An 11,934-nucleotide genomic window follows, 5' to 3' on the forward strand; every position below is an offset into this window, starting at 1 on the left:
TCTGCGCGGGGGGTGGGGGGGCTCTGACGCTCAGCCTTCTGGGGTCGTGCCTGCTGAAGTCCTTCTGAGCTTGGTGGGAGCTTCGGTGATGGCTACGCTCTGCAGGAAAGCGACGTCGCGAGCGCTGTCGTGAGGTCTTGCACACATGAGAAGGAAGTACATGCTGGTTTCTTACTTGCTGTAGGAAGACAGAAGAGTTTGAAGGGCAATGAGATTAAATGGGACTGTATCCTTTGCCACAGAGGCTTACAATCCCATTTTGAAACTCCATAACTCTCCTCCTCCAGGCTTCAGCTTTTATTTCTCTTCCCCTCCAACTCGTTGACGTGAGACTCAGGCTACTACTTCTCACTGGTTGCCCCCACGTCCCACGTCGTTGCAACGGGAGCCGTTCCTGATTCGAGATGGCTCGGGTGAAAGTTTCTTCCTCCGCTTAACGTGAACCCGTGGAGGCGGCACAAAAGAGGCCTCCACTTGTTGCAGGCTTTGGACTGCAATGGCTAGCGTTTGGGCTTGCTACACCAGCGCGTCGAACTGCTCGGGTTGGACTTGTGGAACTTGATCTACCGGAGGTCTTGGTGGTAGATTCTGGACTGAACATCCGGGGCTTGGAGCATGATGCCGGAAGGCGTTAGAGACTCCTCCGCTCCTTAGTCTCATGATCACGACTCGGGTCCTTCCTCTAGCGCCAACTGTTGATAGAAATTGGACCCGGGGGTGACCACTGATCGAGAAGGAGAAGCTCCGGTGCTTATGGTGCGTCGGCGGGCTGCATCCTCTGGAGGACCTTCAAAAAGCCGGTGGTCGGGGCTTCCGGCGCTGGCCCTCCGATGCTTAAGTCAGAGGGGGGCTTTATTTGGAGAAGGAGATGAGTTGTATATTGGAGTTTAGAAGTCAGAATCAAGAAGAATAATCCCCCTTTAAAGAGGAAGAAGTTCCCCTTTTGTAGGAGGGATACAGGGTTACCTGTGATGTGACCGGACGAATTAAATGAGTTACCGTTATGATTGAGTGTGGTCATCTGGATTAATGCGTTGCCGTGGAGGACGGGACTGAAGCCAATGAGTTGTTGTGGGTGACCGGACATAGTTGAGTGAGTCGATAAGTTGCCGTGGATGGCCTGAGATTTTGAATAAGCTGGGGATCCATGGAGACCATGCGCATTAATTGCTGACAGTCGTAGCAGGGTATGGTCCCTGGTTGATGTGTGTGGCGTGGCCGGCAAGCAAAGCATGGTACAGTGAGACTGCTGCAGGGCGTGGCCGCAGCATGTGGATGACGAGTTCGGTCTTCTGGGCTCGGCCTGCATGAGCTGGGTTTGCATGAGCTCGGCCTTCTAAGCTCGGTCTGCTGGGCTTGGCCTGCATGAGCTCGGCCTGCATGAGCTCGGTCGGAGCTCGGCCTGCGTGAGTTCGGCCTGCATGAGCTCGGTTTTCTGAACTCGGTCTGTGTGAGCTCAGTTTGCATGAGCTCGGCCTGCATGAGCTCAGTCTTTGCTTTGTGGGGTGGTCCATTTTTCCCCCAACAATACCATAGATATAAAATAATTTTTTTGATAATTATCAATATATACTTTACTTTATGTACAGTGACATGATCAAATGATATAAGCTCTACCTTTATCATGAGTGGTTTTCTGTTACAATGTATTTCATCACATTACGAACTTTCGGCTACATACATCTTCAAATAGCATCCAATGCAACCCGTATTTTTCCTCAAGAATTTCCAGTCAAAAACTTGACCGAATAAAGAAGGTCTTTATTTCCTCTCCAAGAGGTCGAGTTCGAGGGTGCAGAACTGGGTCCAGGCCGGATTTCCATTTACGAAAACCTTTTCCGCACTTTCCCGTTTCCGTCATTTCCATTTCCGAGACCAACCAGATTCCGTCAAACCCCGGTTAGTTTCCCCTCCTCCACTCCAATTCCCCGTCTCTGGATTCCCATCACTTCCGTGCAAGATAAAAGCGTCACCACCCTCCACACTCCCCGCATCCCTTCGTCACCCCAGCAGCTAACAACTCCGGTTAATTATAGATAATCTCACTTCGAGTGACAGGACACCTCAAGCCCCTATATCAGTGCTTCTCTCTCACGGACTCCCGTCTTTTTTCTTTCAAAGCGAAGACTCGTCTCCGACTCTCCCACTGAAAAGCCGACACACTTAACTAGCCTAAATGTCATTCTAGAGAGAGAAAGTGAGAGAGTTTAGAGAAAGAAAGCTTGGGACCTAGCTCTCATTGCGGAAGGTGGTGCTCCGACCCGGGCTTTTGCAGCGTAGAAGGCGACCGCGGCGGCGTTGGAGAGAGTTCCGGCGGGATCTGCGGTTGAGGGGGATGGCGGAGGCGGGGGAGGGGAAGACCGGGATGGGGGAGGGGGAGAAGAAGAGGCAGGAGCAGAGCGTGGCGTTCTACGAGTTGTTCACGTTCGCGGACCGCTACGATCTGGCTCTTATGGGGGCGGGGAGTCTCGGCGCGGTGGTCCACGGATCGGCGATGCCGGTTTTCTTCCTACTATTCGGCGATCTCGTCAACGGATTCGGCAAGAACCAGGCGGATCTCGGCACGATGACCAACGAGGTCTCCAAGGTCCGGTCACCGCCTCTCTCTCCCTCTCTCCTCTCCTCTTTAGATCTCTCCATACTTTCTCTATTTTCTTTATTATTTTTAAAATGATTTATTGCTATTTTTTTCAGTATGCTCTCTACTTCATCTATCTCGGGCTCGTTGTGTGCGTATCCTCCTATGCCGGTGAGTCTCTTTGCCTCTCCTTTTATTTCCCTCCTAAGTTGATTTAAATTACCATTGTTGTTAGTATTGATTCCGATCGGGACACCGGCCGTGAGGTAAGACGAGAAAAGGGTGCCTTTTTTTTCACTCTTCCCCTCCTCCGGCGGTCCGTCAACTCCTATGGACGTTGTCTTCCGGCGTTACCGCATAGAAAATCTATGCGGACAACATATCTCGGCCGTCCAGCGACGCCCCCACTCCGGCGCGTCGCTTCGCAGGGCGCCGACGAACAAAGTGGACGAGCCTGGCTTCTGCGTCCGCATAGAACTTTGTGTACGCGCGTCTGGATGGGAGCATCCTCCTCCTCTCTTACCCCTCCCTTCGGTATCCGCGGTCGCTGTCGCCTTACTTCGTGGGCCGGGAACGAAAACGTCGCGCTCTTTTATTCCTTAATTTATCCTGATTTATTTGGCCTCGGAGCATTGACAGCCGTTAAACTGATCTCACGGTTACCGTTAAGAATGTCTCCTCGACTTCGCCGTTTGGTTTCCGGCTTCGTGGCGAGATCCGGTCACTCTCCGATGAGCTTACCGTGTCTTGTTTATATGATGAACAGAGATCGCGTGCTGGATGTACACCGGAGAGAGGCAGGTGGGTACGTTTCGACGGCGATACCTGGAAGCAGTTCTGAAGCAAGACGTCGGATTCTTCGACACCGACGCCCGGACGGGGGACATCGTCTTCAGCGTCTCCACCGACACCCTTCTGGTTCAGGACGCCATTAGCGAGAAGGTAACGTCACCACTCCGACTCCACTCACCTCCCCCGGCTCACGTTAGCGCACGCTCATACTCGTCAGCTAAACTGGGCCTTCGATGACAGGTCGGTAACTTTATCCACTACCTGTCAACTTTCCTGGCCGGGCTCGTGGTGGGCTTCATCTCCGCCTGGAGGCTAGCGCTCCTCAGCGTGGCTGTGATCCCTGGCATCGCCTTCGCCGGCGGCCTCTACGCCTACACTCTCACCGGCCTGACCTCCAAGGGCCGGGAATCCTATGCCAATGCCGGTATCATCGCAGAGCAGGTAATCAACTAACCATCACGAGGTGGTGACCATATACATCCAAAAGCTTCTCACTTTTACCGTGCTTTAAAACTGGGAAATATTTGATGGGCTTTATAAGCTACAGTGGCCGATTTAGGAGAAGCAGAGAGGGTCGTTGTCGTGGCCTCGTGGATGTAGACGTGTGTGTATGATGAATGCTATAGGGCCTTTTCTTGATGGCGTTAACGCTTGATAGAGATTGTTTCTTTGTTGCTTCTCCGATTGGTACAAACGTTGAACACAAAATTATTCATATCTCATGAAGTCCGAAAAGATAATGCCGGACCGTACGTACCTCCATCCCCACTTCCAATTGATGCTTGAATTGTATTTGATCTCTATGATTCTAGTAGCAAACATCTTTTTTGAATCTAGCCGTTGATTCGGCTCAGCGATGGCACCTGTCCCAGTCTTGATTAGAGTGGGCCTGTCATGTTATTCTGTGTGGTCAGCTTCAGCCCAGTGAAGGTTGTGGGCCCACCGCGGTCGAGAGGTGCGTTAGGTGCATTTTGGCTGGTCTATGTGGAGGGTGGTGGATTACCCAGGGTTTAGGGCTGGTTTGCAGTTGTCCGCTTGTTATCATGCGTTGCTGCGCAAATGCATGATGTTATGGGTCATCGAGTTGGTAGATTTCTTTTGGATGAAAGGTCTAAATCTGTTCAGTTGTTGGACTATCATTGTGATAGATATGGAGCCGGTCCATGATGGCTTTTGGATACTACGTTAGACAATGTTATTAGTTTGAAATATAAAAAAAGGAACCAGAAAATAAGGAAAAATAGCATTCTGTGTGCTTAAACATTTTCTTGCACAATGCTTTGCGGATTGCCCAATTGTTGTGTCACAGTGCAATGTTAAAGTAGTTTCAGAAATTGTAGGATCCCATACCTTTTTACTCTTTAAATGATATAGCTTCGTTAGGGAACAGTAGACACTTTTCTCTCATAAAATGGAACAGTGCACCCTCATGATGAGTAAATTGCATGTCAAACTATAAGCATGTGCTTGCTTACTGTACATGACTCACCTCATAAATCTTTTTTCCAGGCCTAGGGAATCAATTTATGTTGGATTATAATTGGAGTCAGAAATTGTACTAGTTTAGAAGTTCTTATTAGCCAGCAGCCTAGCTCCTATTGTTTTAGTTGCTACATTCATGCTGTTTGCGCTTGTCATGCATATTGTTATTATCGGATGTGCCGTCTGCTTTTTAGGTTACTAATATTTTTTAGTTGGCATCTGAGTTCTGGATTTTATCACATAGTTGTTTGAATCCTCCTTTTGATAACTTCTCTTAGGCAATTGCACAAGTGCGAACTGTATATTCATTTGTTGGAGAGAGCAAAGCCCTCAATTCCTACTCAGAAGCAATTCAGAACACGCTGAAGCTTGGGTACAAAGCAGGGATGGCAAAAGGTTTGGGAATTGGGTGTACATATGGGATTGCATGCATGTCATGGGCCTTGGTGTTCTGGTACGCCGGTGTCTTCATCAGAAATGGACAGACTGATGGTGGAAAAGCTTTTACAGCCATATTTTCTGCCATTGTTGGTGGGATGTGAGTTCCTACTCCTTAATTGTCAGCTTTTTATGACTAAATTCAGTTTAGAATTTATTTCATTTTCATAGAGTCATAACTATTGGTAGCGATTCATAGTTGAAGGAAGAGAATTGCAGGATTTCACTATCACCAGTTTGGTTACTTAACTGATTATATGTTTTATCATTTGCCTGGTGCATTTATTGAGCATTACCAGCAAGTATCAGTAACAGAGGTTTGTTGGTATGAATTATGCCTTCATACAAAACTAATGCATGCCATTCTTTTTGTTCATATTTTTACGTGTACGGTTATGCAGGAGTCTAGGCCAAGCATTTTCAAATCTTGGAGCCTTTAGCAAAGGGAAGATTGCTGGATACAAGCTGATGGAGATCATTCGGCAGAGACCCTCTATTATTCAAGATCCCTCCGATGGGAAATGTTTGCCTGAGGTCCATGGAAACATAGAGTTCAAAGATGTTACTTTTAGCTACCCATCAAGACCTGATGTCATTATTTTCCGAGATTTCTCGCTTTTCTTTCCTGCTGGGAAGACAGCTGCAGTTGTCGGAGGTAGTGGGTCTGGAAAGAGTACTGTTGTGGCTCTGATTGAAAGGTTCTACGATCCTAACCAGGGTAATTTAGACCTTAAGCTCATTGTCACCAAGGCATCTATATGGTGTTAGTCATCTATGTTAGCCTGGCTTGAATTAATTCTTTCCTTGCATTGCTGTTGCAGGGCAGGTTCTGCTGGATAATGTGGATATAAAGACATTACAACTGAAATGGTTGAGAGATCAAATTGGTTTGGTGAACCAAGAACCTGCACTTTTTGCAACAACAATACTTGAGAACATACTCTATGGAAAGCCTGATGCCACAATTGCTGAAGTTGAAGCTGCTGCATCGGCAGCTAATGCTCATAGCTTCATTTCTCTGCTTCCGAATGGCTACAACACCCAGGTGAGTTTGAGCTCTTTATCAAGGTTAGCTACTTAGTATAATAATTGTAAGAATAATAACTGTAAGTAAGGATCCTATGCCTAGAGTTGTTTGCCAACGTGGGTATTTTGTTTGCCATAGTAATCTATCCAAAACCATCCCCTGAAACTAATGTTCATTGATTTTGCGCTCTGCTAACTTTATCTTTGCTTAAACTCCTTTTGCGCGAAGCATATTACAGATCCTGATCATATGCTTCATATGGGTTTTGCTTCTCTTTCTCTCTTTTTGTGCGTGGAACATAATCCTATTATATTGTTTCTTTAATAATTAAAGTTCGTCTTTAGCCCAAAGGTCAGATTGCAAGATGATCCGTGCCAGTATTTTGTGTTATGCTCACTTGCCATTCCTGCAAAATTCATGTCCACCTGAACAGCTGTAAAGAAAAGGCAAGCTTCTACTTTGGTAAAAGGTGTTTTCCCTTTTAATTTTACGAGATCTATGAGTAATTGTCTTGCAAAGCCATTAGGAGCTTCTATTTTCTGTACAGGTCAATGCGACAGTGTGTTGGAAGTAAAACATAAACCAGATTTTGAATCATTATCAAACAGAAATCTTCATAGCATTCTAATAATTTGCAGCTATTTTCTCTAGAATTTTAGATGGCTAATCTTCAAATTTCTAGTGTTATCTTTCTATGTACTTTGAAGGGAAACAAGTTTTTCATTTGTCCCTTCTAAATGCAATTTTTTATCAAATCCAGGCAGGAGAACGAGGAGTACAGCTATCCGGTGGCCAGAAACAGCGAATTGCTATTGCTCGTGCCATGCTAAAGAACCCCAAGATCCTCCTCCTTGATGAAGCCACCAGCGCCCTGGATTTAGGTTCTGAGAGCATCGTTCAAGAAGCCCTGGACCGCCTCATGGTTGGGAGAACAACTGTAGTTGTTGCACACCGGCTCTCCACTATAAAGAACGTTGATATGATAGCTGTGATGCAGCAAGGTCAAGTTGTTGAGACTGGGACCCATGAAGAGCTTCTTGCAAAGGGAAGCTCAGGAGCTTATGCCTCTCTTATTCGGTTCCAGGAGATGGCAAGAAACAGGGACTTTGGTGCCCCATCCACTCGCAGATCCCGATCTTCACGCCTGAGCCATTCACTTTCCACTAAATCTCTAAGTCTTCGGTCTGGAAGTTTGAGAAACTTGAGCTATCAGTACAGCACTGGAGCAGATGGCCGAATAGAGATGGTTTCTAATGCAGATAATGATCGCAAGTATCCGGCACCACGCGGTTACTTTTTTAAGCTCCTGAAGCTAAATGCACCAGAGTGGCCTTACAGTATCTTGGGTGCCATTGGATCTGTACTCTCTGGTTTCATAGGCCCAACATTTGCAATCGTGATGAGCAATATGATTGAAGTGTTCTACTATAGGGACCCAAATGCAATGGAGAGAAAGACAAGAGAGTATGTGTTCATATACATCGGCACTGGGCTTTATGCTGTTGTTGCTTATCTGGTACAGCATTACTTCTTCAGCATCATGGGGGAAAATCTCACCACCAGGGTGAGGAGAATGATGCTTGCGGGTATGGCCGGATTTTGATTCTGCTTTCTTCTCAAGTTTATTGTCAAAGTAAATCATGATCAAAGTACTACATTTTTTATGCAGCAATTCTAAGGAACGAAGTGGGCTGGTTTGACGAGGATGAGAACAATTCCAGCCTTCTAGCCGCCCGACTGGCTACAGATGCAGCTGACGTGAAATCTGCGATCGCCGAGAGGATCTCCGTGATCCTGCAGAACATGACTTCTCTCCTTACATCCTTCATAGTTGGTTTCATTGTTGAATGGCGTGTTGCTCTCCTCATTCTTGCCACCTTTCCTCTTCTCGTCCTCGCCAACTTTGCACAGGTAGTTTGCTCTATTCTCTATTTTTCTAATGACTACCGAGACACCTCCCTTACTGGAAACTAGAGCTGAAATAAAATAAAATGCCTAAAATATGCGTATTATTTGGCTAGTGGTTCATTTCTTCTTCTTTTTTTTTTTTTAATGTGAATCTGGTTCATTTTCTTTGCTGAGGCATATACAAGTTGTCTTCACGACAATCAGAGATCAATCAGCATACTAATCTGGCCGGTAACATTGTAAATGAGTTGGAAATAGGCTTACGTATCAATCTCCTTTAATATGCTTGTATTAAATCTAGTGGGTTGGATACGGGCAATCTGTTCCCTTTCCCGGAATCCAATGACCCTCGCTATTGAAACAGCAGTAGATAAAAGGAGTTATGGGGGGAATAATAAAGAAAGCATGGACAAATTGTACAGTCGATACTGCCAAAGTATACCGTAGCACGTGCTTCCTGGCAGCTGCTGTGTTGGCTCTTTAATTTATGGCAAGAAGCTGTTCTCTTTGACCTATATATACAATGATATAATAAATAAAAGAGTGCGTAGAAATCTCCCCCGCATTTATTAACCTGTTTTCGGGTATGCTGTCCATGTATATCTCGAGGTTCTTTGTACAAACTGTCTTTCTTGCAGTTGCAGGAAATTTGGAGCCACTCGATGGCAGCCCTCTGCCGCCCTTCAATTGTTTTGTCAGGGACTGGTAAAAAGTTATAGAAAAAGTAGGGAGTACTTACTCTTTTCTGCTCCAAACCTGTTTTGAACCTTTCCTCACTGCATTAAAAAATGCATGCTGATATTGAGAGATTCTTTTGCTCGTGATGCTCTCTGAACTTCGCCTTTTAAAAAAAAAAAATTCTGTCTCCTTTGGATTCTTATGGAGAGAGAGTGATTCCATAACCCCACTGGTGAGCTTAACTCTCTTAGTTTTTCATCATTTGATCATCTTGATTCACTATCCACTGTGTATGGAAAATTAATGCCGGAACCCATGGTTGCTCCTTTGTGCTCTTGCTTCCTTTAATGCTCTTTATCCGAAGGTTTAAAAAAAACACAGATTCGTTCCGCCAACCTTGCATGGAAGACTGCATCTCTTTGTACTGATGCATAGATGGCCTCTTTATTAAATAGGCCATGCTGGGAAGTTCAGAAATTTCTTAATTGTCCATGGATTATTGGAAGTACAATCTACATATTTTGGTTTAAGTAGAGATTCAAATACATTGAAATGTTGTTGGATATTTGTTCTTCTTTTTTTTATTGAGTAAAAATGGACGAAGTGAGACATTTCCCCCAAGTGATATTTGTTCCCATGATTATTACTGAGCATTTTGTTTCTCATGCGGACTTAAAATCTAGATGTTGTTTATGAGAGAGTAATCCCCAAGCTAGGCTTCAGCATTTGGTATTCAATTATATTGTTGCAGAATTCTCAAAATATTGTCCTCCTCTTTATTAGCTAAATGATACTCCAATGCTAAAATCAAACTATTTATAAATTATTTCGTAATTCTCGCATTGTTCATGTTGTTTATGAGTTGTTCGTGGCTCGCTCATGAGACACCTATGGTTACATAGTAATAGTGATCTATTGTTGTCGGTGGTGCCAGCATTCGCTGCTGTTTGTTGCCAATTTCTCCTGTGCTTTTCTTCATGTGGTATATAATACATCTCTTTGGTTTTTAATTCAATATTAACTTTGCAACTCAAGACATGATTAATTATCTTTGTTCTTCCCGAACTTCTGCAATATGGGCACATTTTTTCCCCTGAATTACATCTATTTTCTCCGAATTGAATTATTTCAGAATGATGAAGTTGTGCCAGTGCTTGTATCCTCTATGGATCCTGACAGTTTCTCTTGATGTTGTCAGCAACTCTCACTGAAGGGGTTTGCAGGGGACACGGCAAAAGCCCATGCGAAGACAAGCATGATTGCTGGGGAGGGTGTGAGCAACATCCGCACCGTGGCAGCCTTCAACGCACAAGATAAGATCCTCTCGCTCTTTCACCATGAGCTTCGAGTTCCCCAGCGTCGCAGTCTCCGTCGGAGCCAGACATCTGGCCTTCTTTTCGGCCTGTCCCAGCTTTCCCTCTATTCCTCGGAGGCTCTTGTCCTCTGGTATGGTGCTCATCTTGTCCGCTCTGGTGCTTCCACCTTCTCCAAGGTCATCAAGGTCTTTGTTGTCCTTGTCATCACTGCCAACTCTGTCGCTGAGACTGTCAGCCTTGCACCAGAGATCATCCGAGGTGGTGAATCCATTCGCTCCATCTTCTCTATTCTCAACCGAGGAACCCGCATTGACCCTGATGATCCTGAAGCTGAGCCTATCGACTCCATTCGAGGCGAGATCGAGCTGAGGCATGTCGATTTTGCTTATCCATCTCGGCCCGACGTGCCCATTTTCAAGGACTTCAACCTAAGAATCCGTGCTGGCCAGAGCCAAGCTCTTGTTGGGGCCAGCGGATCTGGGAAGAGTACTGTCATTGGCCTTATCGAGCGGTTCTATGATCCCACTGCAGGGAAGGTCATGGTAGATGGCAAAGATATCCGGAGGCTGAACTTGAAGTCCTTGAGACTCAAAATTGGACTTGTACAGCAGGAGCCTGTGCTCTTCGCTGCAAGCATTTTTGAGAACATTGCCTATGGAAAGGACAGGGCGACCGAGGAGGAGGTGATTGAGGCGGCACGGGCTGCCAATGTGCATGGATTTGTGAGTGTACTGCCTGAGGGGTACAAGACGGCGGTGGGTGAGAGAGGGGTGCAGCTATCCGGTGGGCAGAAACAGAGGATTGCAATCGCAAGGGCGGTGCTCAAAAATCCAGCGGTGCTGCTTTTGGACGAGGCGACGAGCGCATTGGATGCAGAGTCAGAATGTGTTCTGCAGGAGGCTCTGGAGCGGTTGATGAGAGGGCGGACCACCGTCCTAGTGGCGCACCGCCTCTCCACAATTCGAGGGGTGGACTCCATTGCAGTGGTGCAGGATGGGCGTATTGTGGAGCAGGGGAGCCACACGGAGCTGGTGACCCGGGCTGATGGGGCATACTCCCGGCTGTTGCAGCTGCAGCACCATCATGTCTGATAGAATGTAATGTCACCATGCTGCACCTTCCTTCCAGTTGGGCCTCCCTACCCTCATGGTTTTGAGATGATATGACATTTGGTTTTGGGTGTTCTTTTGAAGATTTGTGGATGTAGATATGAGTGAGGGGCTTAGCTTCTATCTTGTCTTGATATTTAAGAGGAGGGGGTAAGTGTTGGATATTGTTATTATCATAATTCTCGTAAGGACTTAATTTAAACTGTTTTCTCCGTCTTGGAACGATCAATTAGTAATAGTGAAAAAAAAATCGGCCTCGAGTTATCGTTATATGTGGAACTCAGCAGGTGCTACCTCCAGCATCCCACAGTTTGGACATCTGAATGCTGTTAATGCTTTAATTGGTGCATGAAGGGTTATATGACCCCCTGGCAACATGAACTTTTCTATCTGAATCTGAAATGGTCCATTTACCGGTTGAGTATTTTTCTAACTGAAGTCAGACGCAATGTATCTTCGACAGCTGATGGTGCTTGCTCAGAATAGAAAAGTTTGTGGGGTGGGATTTGCAAATGTTCCAACAGGATTTCATCCTTGACAATATGATCGGAGAAAAATATTGTTAATGCCTAGTTATCACATCAGATTTAGATCTGACTAAAATCT

The 11,934-nt window shown here is 45.9% G+C and overlaps 1 protein-coding gene across 1 annotated transcript; it reads left to right on the forward strand.

The window, feature by feature from the left end:
* The first annotated feature begins 2,102 nt into the window (after positions 1 to 2,102).
* LOC103703336 (ABC transporter B family member 19) lies at positions 2,103 to 11,598 on the forward strand. Its single transcript, XM_008786161.4, has 10 exons — positions 2,103 to 2,587; positions 2,695 to 2,749; positions 3,345 to 3,520; positions 3,611 to 3,811; positions 5,131 to 5,390; positions 5,692 to 6,008; positions 6,112 to 6,335; positions 7,078 to 7,903; positions 7,987 to 8,228; positions 10,102 to 11,598. Exons 1-10 carry the CDS (start codon positions 2,336 to 2,338, stop codon positions 11,308 to 11,310), a joined length of 3,762 nt encoding a protein of 1,253 aa, XP_008784383.2. The 5' UTR covers positions 2,103 to 2,335; the 3' UTR covers positions 11,311 to 11,598.
* Positions 11,599 to 11,934: the final 336 nt, after the last annotated feature.

Source organism: Phoenix dactylifera, chromosome 6 (assembly GCF_009389715.1).
Source record: "Phoenix dactylifera cultivar Barhee BC4 chromosome 6, palm_55x_up_171113_PBpolish2nd_filt_p, whole genome shotgun sequence".
Lineage (NCBI taxonomy): Eukaryota > Viridiplantae > Streptophyta > Magnoliopsida > Arecales > Arecaceae > Phoenix > Phoenix dactylifera.

What these genes read in the sequence shown, in the direction of transcription:
- LOC103703336 (XM_008786161.4), top strand. Translation starts at nt 2,336, where the DNA reads ATGGCGGAGGCGGGGGAGGGGAAGACCGGGATGGGGGAGGGGGAGAAG. An exon ending in TCTGCCATTGTTGGTGGGAT is followed by an intron (nt 5,391 to 5,691) that starts GTGAGTTCCTAC and finishes ACGGTTATGCAG; the next exon opens with GAGTCTAGGCCAAGCATTTT. An exon ending in GTTCTACGATCCTAACCAGG is followed by an intron (nt 6,009 to 6,111) that starts GTAATTTAGACC and finishes TTGCTGTTGCAG; the next exon opens with GGCAGGTTCTGCTGGATAAT.